Source organism: Gossypium hirsutum, chromosome D06, assembly GCF_007990345.1.
Source record: "Gossypium hirsutum isolate 1008001.06 chromosome D06, Gossypium_hirsutum_v2.1, whole genome shotgun sequence".
Taxonomy (NCBI): domain Eukaryota; kingdom Viridiplantae; phylum Streptophyta; class Magnoliopsida; order Malvales; family Malvaceae; genus Gossypium; species Gossypium hirsutum.
This window is the reverse complement of record NC_053442.1, coordinates 62,480,047-62,494,938: the sequence shown is the minus strand read 5'-3', so window position 1 is coordinate 62,494,938 and position 14,892 is coordinate 62,480,047. Positions and strand designations below refer to the sequence as shown.

The 14,892-nt window shown below is 30.9% G+C and overlaps 2 protein-coding genes across 2 annotated transcripts; both read left to right on the top strand.

Annotated features, from left to right (window-relative positions):
* Window positions 1–238: 238 nt before the first annotated feature.
* Window positions 239–1,865, top strand: LOC107955343 (uncharacterized). Its single transcript, XM_041096110.1, has 2 exons — window positions 239–910; window positions 1,497–1,865. Exons 1-2 carry the CDS (start codon window positions 404–406, stop codon window positions 1,671–1,673), a joined length of 684 nt encoding a protein of 227 aa, XP_040952044.1. The 5' UTR covers window positions 239–403; the 3' UTR covers window positions 1,674–1,865.
* A 2,415-nt stretch (window positions 1,866–4,280) lies between these two features.
* Window positions 4,281–7,919, top strand: LOC107942719 (uncharacterized). The gene is made up of 2 exons (XM_016876439.2): window positions 4,281–5,306; window positions 7,325–7,919. The coding sequence occupies exons 1-2, from the start codon at window positions 4,763–4,765 to the stop codon at window positions 7,585–7,587; spliced, it is 807 nt and encodes a 268-aa protein (XP_016731928.1). The 5' UTR covers window positions 4,281–4,762; the 3' UTR covers window positions 7,588–7,919.
* Window positions 7,920–14,892: the final 6,973 nt, after the last annotated feature.

The window sequence follows — 14,892 nt, the reverse complement described above, 5'->3', positions numbered from 1 at the left end:
TAATAATAATGGTCGGTTTGTATTTTTAACATGCACTTCACATTGCTTTTTACATGAATAGATAAGGATGGACCTTTCTGTGACGGTCCAATTTTGTCAATATGTTAAACATGGGTGTGATTGGGAGCCATTAATATTATGCTTTAAATTTTTTTATTTTTAAGTGGTGATACAGTTTTGTAGCATTGCATCATTAATTATAATATATATAAAAATAAACTTAATTAAGTATAAAAATAGATAAAATCAAAAGAGTACATACTCGTCAATGTCATGTTATGGCCGGTTCAAGCTACAAAGTAGTATATAAACACAACTTTGGAAGCACAAAGCAATCAAAACCAAATACTCTTTCAAGGTTGTAGAACTTCAGTAAACAAAAAAAGAAATTAAGCTCTTAACCATGGCTGCCATCAATCCAGCAGTAGCAGCACCATTTTCCAGGGGTGTTCATAGAAATACAGCGGCCCAAAGCCACAAAGCTACGACAGCTGCCAATCCAGCAGTGAAATACGGACGTGCAGCTTCGATTCTTTTTACACCCACACAGACACAGTCCCCATTACTACGTAGAAATTCGGTTCCCAGCAGAAGCTCAGACACGAGAATCATGGCTGCCAATCCTGAAGTTTTGTCGTCACCGTCGTCGTCAAATTTAATGGGGGTTCAGTTTTTTACGCAGTGCCAGTTTCGGAACCTTTACGGTCAGGATTTAAAGCTGGAAGACCAAATTTATTGGCATGGATATGGAGATCCACCGGAAACTATAGCTCAAAATCAGTCGGCAAGTGAGTTTAGGCACTCGGGAGACTCAGTAGGTTCAGTCGGAGCTGTTTCGTATCTTGTCGGAGATAAGGTTAGGTGGATTATTGCCTGGAGCAACAGCGAAGATCAGCCCAAGCTTAACAAGGTATCATATTCATTCATTTTCAATCCATTTTTTTTATTTGTACCGTTAAAAATTAATGTGGCCAATGGAATAATTAAATAATTAAAAATTAATGTGACTAATGGAATAATTAAATAATGGCGCATGACATGTTACGTGCATATTATATTACATATATAGACCAGTTTTTAATCGTAAAAATATATAAAATTTTTAATAAAAAAATTAATTTATTTTTTAATATAATATACTTGAGTTAATTTATTTATTTTTTAAATAAATAAAATACAATTTAAATTTTAAAATTTATTTTATATTAATATATATTTTAATTAAATTTAAATAAATATATTTTATTAAGTTCAATTAAAATTCTTTAATCAAATCTTGATTTATTATAACAATTTTAAAAAATTATTGTTGCATAATAATTAGGCAAAAGTCAACCTGAATTATATATATATATAAACTTCACCACATTCATGAAGTAAATATAAGAAATTTTCAGTTAAATTCAATTATAAATAATATAAAATTAATATAATTTTTTAATATTTAACATTTTAAAAATTCAAATAATTATTTATGTTTTGAATATAAATTGCAGGTGTATAGTGAGATTAATGAAGTAAGTGAAGGAGAAATTGATTGGCATTCGATAAAAGACTCATTGGACCAAAACGTGTCTAAGTATAAAGCTATAAATATTAAATATGGATACTCAGCTGATCTTATGATTGACCCAACCAGCAATACACCAACAATGACGGCAACATTCAACTAGTAATAATGTGGTGTTTGCTATTGGTTATCCGATAATTTACTCTTTGATTTAATAAATTGTTTCGATTTAAGATGTATTGCTTTTATAGATAAATAATGTGTCCATTAATATGGATTAAATTTGTTTATTAGTTAGATAGCTCATTTGATGTACTCAATTGATTCAAAGTAATCCAACAATGTTTTCTTTTAATACTTTCATTGGTATCAAGATGTGGTTAATAGCTTCTGGCTTAATTAGGGGACTGGTAAGATGAGAATTTTTTATTTAGGTTCTTTAAAAATTTTAAATTAATAAAAGATAAAAATTATACTTTGGTTCTCTCTAAAAATGATAAAAATTTGATTTAATTCTTTAAAATTTATAAACATATAAACTATTAAAATAGTGATATTGCATTTTTACTATCGTAAAAATTACAATTTAATTTCGGCCCCTAAAACGATTTTTTGGCTTCGCCCCTGTTTCATGTGACATAAAAGGGTATTGCACATATTTTGGTTGATCGTAATATTTATACATATTTTAACCAAAAAAAGTTAACAATTGCACCTGAATTTTAAAATATAAAGAGTGGAGAGACTAACTTCCATGAAATAAAAATATAAGGATTAAATTCTTAATTTTTAAAAAGTACAAAGACTTGTAGCATATTTTAATTAATTTTATGTAAAATTTGATATATTTATATATTTATATTATATATGTTTATGTTATTTTTTTTTGTGATATTATTTGTTTTAGTTATTCAATTCAATTTTTAATTTTATATCATGTTTCTTTTCATTCTACATTTAATTTGCGCTGATGTTTTTCTCCATATTTTCCATATAGGGCATTGGCCCCTAAAATTGTAAAATTTTAATTTAAGTTCTTTATAATTTATAAAATTTTAAATTAATAATGGTAAAATTGTACTCTACTCTCAAAAATAATAAAAAATTGATTTAACCCTTTGAAAATTATAAATATATAAACTATTAAAATAATTCAATTGTATTTTTACTATCATAAAGATATACAATTTAATTTCTGACTCCCAAAAAAATTTCAGGCTCTACCAATATTCACATGTATAATATTTGTGTTTGTGTTTAAATGATTTTTATGTTATATTCATATTGTATTATATTTTATATAATTTTCACAACAATTCAATTATTTCAAAAAGTAATTTTTCTGTTTGTCTTAAATTATCTCATATATTTCATAATTTGTTATGTTGATTCGATTTATATAAAAAAATCATTCATATTATTATTATTATTATTATTATTATTATTATTCGTACACATCATTGATATCAATGATTTATTTTCCGTACACACTGTTGACGGCAATAATTTATTTTTTGTAAATTTTGAATTATATATAATATATTTTTTTATGACACCCACATGTTTTAGTTATTTTATATATTTTTATTACATCTTAAATTATTTCATATTTTAAATAATTTATTATAGTATTTTAATTTTAATTTTATTGACTTCAAAATTTCAAATTTAATATATTTTTTATGTTGATTCAATTTATATAAAAAAATCATTTATATGGTGTTCACATTATTATTATTACTATTATTATTTTCCGTACACATAATGTTTATATATTATTTTTTACGACAACCACATGTTTTAATTATTTTATATATTTTTATCGCATTTTAAATATTCCACATCTTAGGTCTTGTTTGGTAATTGGTTGATAGTTGATTGTTAATTGTGGTGACTAGCTTGATCAACTGATTTTATTAACTGATTTGACCAAATGAGTCTAATATTTAAAAATTGTTTGGTAAAACTTATCTGATAGCTGAAAGCTTATATGTGTAAAATGATAAATAAAGACATTATACATTTTATTATTAAGTATTTATTTATTTTATAATACTTTAATTTTTATTAGGTGAAATTATTGAAATAAAACACTATTACCAATGAATTAAAACATCCATTATCGAAATTAATTAGTGAATATTTTTAAAATTTTAAATAAACAAATTTCTTAAGTTCTTTCTTTGTAAATATTAGCATTATGGAAATTGATAAATATTATTAGTGTATCAATATAATTGTACATAGTGGCAAACAGAGTAATTTTTTAGCAAACATGATCAAATATGTCCTTCCATATATCTCATTTCCAATCCGTTGTAAAAAAAATTATCCATTCTAACGTTTTTTATTTTGGAGGTTTTAACTTAATAAGCTATTAAAAATATTTATTCACCAAATATTACAATGAGAGGATTTGACTAACCAATTCTCCATTTATGCCCAAATCAACTAAAAAAATCGAAAATTATGTTTACCAAACACCCCATAATTTATTATACTATTTTAATTTTAATTTCATTGAAATTTCATCACTATATTAAATATATTAATAATAAATAGGGTAAACTATAAAAATAGTCACTTTTGTTTGTCTTATATTACATTTTAGTCACTTATGTTTTAAATATTACGTATTAATCACTTACATTATTGTTTTATTACGAAGTGATTACTCTATTGTTAAATTTTATTACCTCTTTAACGGCGGTCCTACGTGACAGTCCAAATGGATTTTAAATGTCAACTTGGATGTTCTACATGACAGTCCAAATTAAATTTATTTAATTAAAAACTTATTTTTATCCCAGCAACTAGATATCTAAGTTGGCATTTAAAACCCACTTGGACGGTCATGTAGGACTGTAGTTAGGGAGGTAATGAAATTTAACGGTAAAGTAACAATTTCGTAATAAAATGATAATGTAAACGATTAAAATATAATATTTTAAAAATAATTAATTAAAATGTAATCCGACTCAAATAAAAGTAACTATTTTTTATAGTTTACGCGTAACTTTTTCCTCTTATAAATTAAGCCAATTGGCATCTAGAAAAACTCCTTTTTAAAGCGGCAAAGGGCAAGGGAAGCTTCCTGCATTCGCGTTGGACTTATCAGTCACAATAGCATTAAAGGAATATTCAGTTTCGTAGCCTAAAGATAAAGAAATTTGTGAAATTATCAAATTATTTCCGATTTCCGATTTCTGATTTGGGAATTTCTCGTTTTTGATTTCTGATTGTGAATCAGAGATGGGTTTAGGCTTATCAGTCTTAATAGCTATGAAGGCAACGGCATGGATGTTATTATATCTCTTCTTCAGTAGATTTGGGTTCACAGTGTTGGCAATACCATTGTTGTATGCATCATTGATTTCATGGCTTGTTTCAATTGCTTCTCACCCTTCAATCGATCTTCCCATGCTTTTGGGCAAAAACCCAGATGGGACTTTCCCAATTTTGTCCACTATCATGTTCTCCCCATATCTGTATTTTAATAGAGCTTTTTCAATGGCGAGAAGGTTCCTTACTGGTGACGAACCTTACTCTCAAATATGTGAGGGTTTATATGTTGGTGGTTGGCCTGCTTCACCTCGTTTATTGCCGCCTGGTAACCCTGCCATTATTGATTGCACATCTGAATTCCCAAGAATAAAGGAGTTCAAGGGTCATTCATATTTATGTGTTCCTACTTGGGACACAAGGGCACCTCAGCCACGCCAGATAGAATCAGCTGTGAAGTGGGCATGTCGAAAGAGAGCTCGAAATCAGCCTGTTTACGTCCATTGTGCTTATGGTATGTTCTGAAAACTGAATCGACGCTGTTTATTCTCATTTATTGCTGCTCAATTTGCTTGCTTTAAAATGGAGTTTTGTTTTCTTATTACTAGTAAGTGGACTATAATTATTGTTTTCTATTTAAAAAAAAATGCATGTTCGTCTAGGTGAGTATGGTTCGATGTGGTTGCATACTAGTATTAAAGCTTAGGCTTTTACCTATGGTAACATTGCTATTACTAGTAAGTGGAGTAGTATTATTATTTTTTATTACTAGTTTAAATATGGCTTCTTGATTTATGTTTCATATGCTTGCATTGTATGCTCATCTAGGTGAGTATGGTTAAATGTAGTCGCATTCTTGTATTAAAGCTTAAACTTTTACCTATGATGACATTATTATTACTAGTAAGTAAAGTCTTATTATTGTTTTTGATTGCTAGCTTAAATACCGATCTTGATTTATGTTTCAAGTGCTTGCTTTGTGTGTTCATGTTGGTGAGTATGGTTTGCAGTATCCAAACTGAAGAGGCTACTGGATCCTGGTTCAATTGGTTTGACTGGCTGGTCCAGTCTGGTTTTCTATTCACTGCATTTATGATAGATTTAACCTGCTCAATCATCAATTCAGCTTCAGGAGGCCTACTACCACCAATTCATTTTTTTTAGTAAAATTTATTGTTCACTTGGATGTATTTAATCCTGTTAAACTTCTTTTATTATGGTATTGTACCAGTTTAGCTAGTTAATACACTATTACTCATATATGATGGGCTGATTGCATTAAACAAGTTTATATTCTTGGTTGAATGTGCTGAAAGCTGGAGGGCTTGAAAATGCATTTTAGGATAGAGTTCAACGACCTTTTTTGGCTCTACCTCTTATTGTATATATTCATGGACAAACATTTTCCATACATCAAATTAAGCTTAGCTGGAGGTAAAACAAGTTTATCTCAACCTTTCCAATTTGAATAGATGTGTAGAGATTAGTCCTGAGTCTTTAGTAGCTGAAACATGAAGGTATAATCTGATTATCATTTAAAAGTGATTCAATAGTGGGATTGTGAATTAGGTCATGTTAGAACTTTCTCCATAGCCACTTATAAAAATTGATCCCAACCAGCAGCTGTCGTCTTCTAATTCATTCCCTTTTTCCCTTTTTTCTTTTTCCCGCTGATATATAAATTGATTTCATTTTGAGGTGCCTCTACTATTTCCATTAACTCTAGGATGCTTGGACTTGAGTGTGAGTGTCGGGTACAAGCATGTGTCCCGCACGGGTATGGTCTATTTTTTTCCAAGTTTTTCCATGTATTTTGAAAGTCTTTGGAGAGCAATATCAAATACCTGTGTGTGAAAATGTGTAGGACATGAGTATTTCCAAAAGAAAGAAAAAGAAAAAAGGAAGGCATTGTGAATTTTCTTGCATTAGAGAAATAAATGCGAATCTTTAGTGAGGATTTTATTAATTTGAAATGCTCCAATGTTACTTGGTTTTAGTTAGTGTATCACATATGAGTATGCATCTGATAGAATATATTCATTTTTAAAAATAGTTTTTTCATGTTCTTAGAGGATTCTTGGAGGGTCATATCTCCATACCGATGTCCATATTTGTGTCAGACATGGCTACTTCAAATAAACTGAAGAGTCACAGAAACATAGTTGAAATGTGCATGATATTTTGTAACTTATTAAGTAAGACTATTTGCAAGATTCGTGGGACTTGCACTTTTATTGTTTATATACTTGCATTTGCTTAAATGTATTTGGATTCTCAACTTTTAGTGCATTTAGTGTTTCTTTGAGTTAATTTCTACAAACTTAAAATTGGAAACTAAGCCACAATCAACCATGAATCTTAAGTATAGTTGTTGCAGGATACTTAAGTATAGTTGTTGCAGGATATTTGAGATTTGAAATGCCTCATTGTTTATATGATTCACGTACTGATATTAGATATTCTTAACTTACTTTGCAAGTGAAAGTTCATACAGAAGTCAGAACGTATTTTAATTATTCGTCCTTCTTCTAGGCCATGGTCGAAGTGTTGCTGTGATGTGTGCATTACTAGTGGCTTTAGGCGTTGTGGAAAACTGGAAAGCCGCTGAAAAATACATACGAGAGAGGCGGCCTTGTATTAAAATGAACTCGCTCCACTACAAAGCTTTAGAAGAATGGTCTAGTTCTAGACTATCTTCTCCTAAGAGAAATGAAGAACTGGATGTAAATTCAGTTAGTCAGTCAAACTCCTCTGGTAACACAAAGGCCTCAATGGTGGAAAACAAAATTGATTGATATTTTTGAAAGTAGTCTTGGTCATTATTTCCTAATTGACATTGTCAATGGTTGTAGTTTGTACTCGTCCTTGTTATGTGCTGCTTAAAGCTCCCATGGATATGGTATATAGTAATGGTATGATATTCTTAAGCTATGTAATTTTGGCTTGGGTATGATTGTCACACACGAATATGCGCTCGACATGGATATATTCAATTTTTTCACGTGCTTTCATATATTTAGTGGATCATATCTCTATATCCATGTCCGGATACACGCCTGACATGAATATTTCAATAAAAATGAAAAGTTGGAGCTTAAAATAGGTTCAAAGCTCCATCCTTGTTTGACTTTTGAAGTCAGGTTCTCTGGTTCACTGTTTATTGATATGCGTTGGAAGTCTCTGTTTGATGTAATTCTTGGTTTCAGTTATATTGGCTCTTCATCAAACAAGATATTTGGTAATCCTCTTTAACCCCTTGTGTAATATTTAGTTGTTCAGACATGGGTGTGATTGTTAGAAATTGGTTTTATTTAGACATGAGTAAGGTTTAATTTTATTTTAGGTCTTTTATGTATTCAGAAGATTCTTAAAAGTTCATATGAACATACAGGGGTTGAACGCATGTACTTCTAGATAAAAAAAGAAAATTTGTGTATTTATGTGATGCTCATGTTTGGTTTTAATGTCTTAATTTTATTTAAGCTATTGTATATTTTTATAAAACTTTATAGGTTAATAATATTTTATATAGATTTGGACATGTTCGTGGATTCATGTTGTGTTTTAATTATTATTCTTATATTATATTCGTAATATTATTCAAATAAATCTTGTTTTTAGAGATATTATGTACATGATGTTCATCTACTTAAAAGATTTCCATGAAGCTCGGATTTTCCATAATCCTTTCCATTGCAGTCTTGTAGGAATGTTGAAGACAAACACACATCCCTTTGAAATTCAAACAACAGTCCAACACCAGTTTCCCATCACAAAACCCACCATTCAGCGGTTGGCAAAAAAGAAAGATCCAGAATCATGAACTCTTCCTAAAAACTGCAATCAAAGTTCCTTGGTTGCCTAAAAGCCCCTCAATGTATGCGAAGTACCATCTCCAATATGACCATAACCTTCTTTGATCAATCTCTTCTTGCGATTCTCATTTGACAAAATTCTCTCTCCATGCCTGCCATATTTGCCACCGGCAACAGGAGAAGACTTATGATCCCTTCCAAAATACAATCTAGAGGTCGACTTAAAACTCATTCTTCATCAAGTTTGGGGTTCCAAAAGTGCTTTTCACCACAGAAGCAATGAAAAACATCTGACTTGTGAGTTCAAAAGTGCACTAAAAATTAACAAGCCACCTTTTTAAAACCACGCTATAGATCCATTACCTATTCGGCACCGAAGACTCTTGTTAAGCACCTCTATACCAGCCAACATACTTCTCCATGTATGCGAACAGTTTAGAGGTTTAATAGCCTCCAAAAAGTTCCCAGATGAAAGATACTTCGCATGAACAACCCTCGGCCATAGTGCATCCGATTCCACCATTAATCTCCATCCTAATTTAGCTAATAGGATAAGATTCCAGTCCCTCATTGCACGAAATACCATTCTACCTACATTGATTGGTGAACATAAGATGAATTCAATTAGAATGTAAAGTCGAATCCCATACAAAACCCCGCACAAAGCTCAGTGCCGATTAGGTAGTGGATGGCGTAAGCATATTATCATTAAACTAAGTATTATATATTAATTTAAGATTAAATACCTAATTAACTAAGTTAATTTTATATATGTGTGTGAAATTTGGTGGGGAGAAAGAGAAAACCTTCTTCCCCAACCGAACCAAAGATAGAAACAAGAAGAAGAAGCCATTTTCGTAGGTTCAAGCTCTTTTAACTTCAAAATTCAAGTAGGTCCCTAATTAGTTTCTTGTAATTTTTATAGATTTAAGGTCATGGGAGCTTGATTTAGCCAGCTCATGTACCAATTTGTGAAACTGTTAAAGTTTTGAAAGGTTCCATTGTTGAGAATTGAAAGCTTTAGGTGTTAAATTGATAGATTCTAAGCTTAGATGTGAAAAAGGACTAAATTCTAAAGCTAATTGATAGTTTCAAATAATAATGACTAAACTAAATTAAATGTAAAATTTACTATATAAATAATAAATAGGAGGTCTCTAATGGACCATAGTGAAATCAAATTTCAATTTGGAGTTTTAAATTGAAAGTTACGTTGTCTCAATTTTAGGGACTAAATTGAATAAATTGAAAATTTTTTATAAACTGGCAGTTGATTATGAATTGGTTGTTTATTGATAGTGTTATGTGTTTATGTTAATCCATAACTAACGTCGACCTAGATTCATTGAGAGGAAAAGGAAAATCCAAAGTTGTCGATAAGTAGATCAAAATTTTCGGTTTGTAATTTTATGATTTGGGAACCATTTAATTGTTGCATATTTATATCATTTTGCATTATATGGAATTGGAGGTGAGTTCTTGATGATTTTTTGGGCTGAATTGATATGATTTGAATTGAATATCGAAGCAAGGACTAAATTGAATAGAATAGAAAATTATATGATTTACTTGATATGTGAAATTCAGTTGATATATATAAGTTATGTATTGAATTGGTAAATTGATGATGAAAATTAGAATGAATAAACATGAATAAGATTGTATATTGAAATTGAAATTTGGTTACCCTATTAGGTGTCGGGCCGAGTTAGTTGGCATACCATATGGTCAGGTTATTATTTGGAAACCATTGTTGCTTGGCAATCTGGGGTGGTAATTTACATACTTAAGTCATCGTTGTCAGGTAATGTGGGGTAACAGTTTTATCAGATCGTTTTGTGGGTAATTATATTTTTTTTCCTAAAACATACGTGCCAAGTATTCATTAGGCACATTTGTTTGGTATGGGTACCAAATTGAACATTGAAGTAAAACTCATGTATTAAATTTAAACAAAAAAACCCTACATACCAAATGGTATATTAATCATTTCCCTTTAGAAACTAACTTTAATATATATATATATATATATAGGAAAGGATTTACTTACAATTTTTTTTCAAATAAAATCAATCGATGCATTAAAATAGAAGATTAAAGGATGAAACACAATCCTAAACCTTGCAACATTTCAGCCCAACAGTCAGCTGGCAGAAGCCTATTGCTGCTAATGGGTGGTGCATCGAGTATCCCTAAAAAGACTGAAAAAACTTAAAGCACTAAACTGAAAAACCTAAAAAGACAAAAAACTTCAAAACAAAACGCAAACAAAAAACCCAAGTCCTTCAATCTTCCCTGCAAAATCATCCGCTTCCAACGTACTGGTGGTATTTCTCTATAGGAGTTGAAAACCCTTACTCGCTTCACAAATGTCTCTCATTTCGTCCAACCTTCGTAGATTTCTGAGCTCCTCGGAGTTTTCAAAACAGAAAACAAACACTTCAGACTTAGAATGAAAGAAATCTTCTCTTACCATCGTTGCTCCTTTATGACGATGGCTTTAACGTCTGTTGGCACGTCTTCTACATGGGGCAAGTCTAGAACTAAAATCTAGAAATCAATGGTAACAAGAGAAACCATAGGATCTTCCCTGCCCCGTAGACGATGCATAACAAGAAGATGAGACTTAAAAGTCCACGGACCACCAGCCTCAATCTTATCCACATCTACCTTGTGATACAATCGAAAGAGATAGCGACCCTCGTTCAAGTCAGAAATTGAAATGCCTCCAATCGGATGCCATACATTCGCCAATGTCACTTTCATTGATGGGAAATTAATCACACTTGATGTCAGAAAGGAGCCCACAAAACAATGCTCATAGGACACCCCACCATCTGGTCCCTCTAAACCCAGTGGAATCATCGCCGCCGCCTCCTCCTTTCTTATGGACAGACCAGCAAGGGTCTCTTCCACAAAACACAAAAATGAACAAGGCCAAATAAACTCGAAAAGGAAGAAAGGAAAAGAAAAAAAGTTAAGACGTGCTAACAAGTAGTGGAAAACGTGCTAGCAAGTAGAGTTTTACTAGATTTAGGAAGACAGAAATCTAGACTTTTTTAACTACTAATTTAATGAAAATATCTATATATTGAATGTTATTATAATATCTTGATTTTTGAGTAGTGTCGAAAACAGTAGTTTCGAGGCCACAAAATCCTGCGAGTAAGTTCGTAAATATTAAATGTCAAATATGGTTTTAAAAATGTTTTTGATTTGGTAATTTATGTTTTATAATGATTTATTAAGTTCAAATGGTTTTAGAAAATGAGGTATCGGGACCTCATTTCTATAAACCAAGGCGAAAATATTTTTATAAATATTTACGGAGTGCCATTAAGGTGGTATTAAAGTTCCGTTCAAAAAAATTAACATTTCGATAGTTAATTAATTAAAAAAGACTAAATTGAAAAGGGTGCAAAACTTGCTAATTATAATATTTAAGTGATTAAATGACTTGATTAATAAATGAGGAAGGACTTAAGAAACAATTATACCAAAATTAAAAAGGTGGGGCGGCAAGTTAAGGAAAAAATCATAAAATAAAGCCATTGAATGGCAAAATGGTAATTTTGGTGAAATAAAAAACAAACAAATTAAAATTTAAAGGTTTCCTATGCATTTCATCTTCCAATTTCGGCTTAAACCAACATAGGAGAGAGATTTTTAAGCTAGTTCTTCATATTTTTGCTTCATGTGAGTTTAATTCTTACCCCTTTCGTGTAATTTTTATTTTTTTGAGATTATTGCAATTAGGTCCAATTAAACCATACCTTCGTTTTTGATTTTATTAAAAATTTTGGAAGTTTCCATTGATAAATATTAGATGTTTTTGATGAATAACATGGATTTAGAGCTTTGATTATGTTGTATGATGATTTTATAAAGTGATTTTGTTAAATATTGATTTTAGGATAAAATGGTGAAAAGGTTAAAATATTAGGGTTTGATAGTGAATTTTGGGTTTATTAGGGGCTGTATGAGGGCCTAGAATATTTGGATATATTATTGATTGAGAAAATTAGTTAATTTGATAGATTAACAAATTAGGGAATTAAATTATAAAAATTATAAAAGTTTGGGGTAATTACGTAAATTCAAAAAATAAAAGGGTATTAATTGTAAAATGAGTTATAAATAAAATATATGCTAATAAATGAGTAATTTTATATTCTATATCAAGATCCCGTAAATACTCTTAAAAAATGAAAAATAGCAGAATAGTCCATAAACTTCTAGAATTACTACAATTCAGTCTAGGTAAGTTCGTACAGTTAAAATTTAACATTTGTATAAGTTGATGATTGGTATTATGCATTTATTCTATTGTTGAACGCGGGATTTGAGTACATTTGTAGTTTGGTGTATAATAGCATTAGAGAGAGATATCAACATTTTACCCAAGTAAATCGGGGTTCAGCATTTATTGTGAAATCTTGTGTTTTATTTTCTGTTTGGAGTGACTGGGTGGATCAGCTTTTACGAGCTTCTGTTCAGCTTTCGAGCTTCTAATGGCACACTCGGGAGGACCAGCTCGTATGAGCTTTTGTTGATGATGTACTCTTATCTGTAAGTCGTTCTTCGAATGGAAATATTTCGGTAAAGTGATTTATTTAATGAATTTGAAAGACATGTTATTTATTTTTGTATTAATTTGAATACAGATGTATTTATCAGTTAAAGTTGTGAATGACTGGTAGTTGACATAAATGATTTTATTTATTTGACTTGTTACAATAGGTTCGGTAAGATTTTGTTTAACCGATCGAACTTACTAAGCTTCATTAAGCTTATTTGTATTGTTTAATGTCTTTGTAGTTTTTCAGAAGGTTGGAGGATCGACACTCAAGTCACACTATCTAGCTTATCTTGGTAGTTTTTGAAACGTTAAATACAGTTTATATGGCATGTATAGGGTTTTGTATGGTCTTGGTCAAAGTTTAGCTTATGTAAACATTATGAATAATATTTTGTTTATATAATGAACTTACACATTGGTATGAGATTAAGGTGTAATTGTGATGTTAGTCTGAGTGTTATATGTATATATGTATTGAATTGTAGTGAACTTTAGTAACTTGGTTAGGTAAATTAATTAGGTAAGTTTGAATACTTGGTTGACATGTTTTTAAGTTGTCACTTGAGATACCTAAGGGCTTATTGGTTGTATGTGGTGATAATACATGTTTAAGACTTGATTTTAACTTGTTTTGAATTCCTTGTTATGATTTGTTGATGTGTAATTTGTTGAGGCTAGGTTGATGTCAATTTGGGTGAGAAATGTGACTTAGAAAATGACATATTTTTGTCCACACGGCCAAGTGACACGGCTGTGTGTCCCCTGTATCTTCTTATGAATGCAAGTCAGTATGCTCACATGGTTTAGCACACGGGCGTGTGACTTGGTCATGTGACCCAAGACATAGAGTTATACAGGTACGGACACGGGCTTGACACGATTGTGTGTCCCTATTTCGAATGCCCACAAAGGCCTGACCACACGGCCGTGTGACCCTTGCAACTTTGACAAATTTTAATATTTTATGAAAAATTTTTTGAGTACCCGATTTAGTCCCGACTTGTTTCTAACATGTATTTTGGGCTTCGAGGGCTCGTGTAAGGGATAATATGTTTGATTTCGATTGGTTTCTGACATGAATGTTATATTATATGAAATATCTATTTATTTGATATGTAAATTCTAGTAATGCTCTGTAACCCTGTTTTGGCGATAGATACAGTTAGGAGTGTTACAATTAGTGGTATCATATTCATGGTTTAGTCTATTCTCGGACTAAACGTAGAGTGTGAAATGTATAGAATTACAGACCATATAAATTTGTGATAGTGTGATGTGTATGATTCGATCTAACCTTTGTTTTCTTATAGATTGTAAAGATGTCAGACGGATCTGATCGTGTTGACAATAATGAGGTTAATAGTAAAGTACTGACTTTTGAACATGAGACGAGTAGTAATGTCCCGATTCCTTCGACTCAGGAACATGAACTTAAAAATATGTTCTTTGAATATATGAACCAGTGGTTTAGTGAGTTTATGCAAGAAAAAAATCCAACTTAACAACCTACACCCCCTATCGTACCACCTGTTGTACCTTCAGTTGCACCTCCACCTCCTCTAGTGATTGAATCTAATAAACGTACCGCGGTTGAGAAACTTAGAAAGTATGGTGCTGAAGAATTTTGGGGTAGATTAGAGGATGATCCGGTTAAAGCTGAGTACTGGCTTCAAATTATACGAGTTTTTGAAGAAATAACTTGCTCC

What these genes read in the sequence shown, in the direction of transcription:
- LOC107942719 (XM_016876439.2), top strand. Translation starts at nt 4,763, where the DNA reads ATGGGTTTAGGCTTATCAGTCTTAATAGCTATGAAGGCAACGGCATGG. An exon ending in TTACGTCCATTGTGCTTATG is followed by an intron (nt 5,307 to 7,324) that starts GTATGTTCTGAA and finishes TCCTTCTTCTAG; the next exon opens with GCCATGGTCGAAGTGTTGCT.
- LOC107955343 (XM_041096110.1), top strand. Translation starts at nt 404, where the DNA reads ATGGCTGCCATCAATCCAGCAGTAGCAGCACCATTTTCCAGGGGTGTT. An exon ending in ATCAGCCCAAGCTTAACAAG is followed by an intron (nt 911 to 1,496) that starts GTATCATATTCA and finishes TATAAATTGCAG; the next exon opens with GTGTATAGTGAGATTAATGA.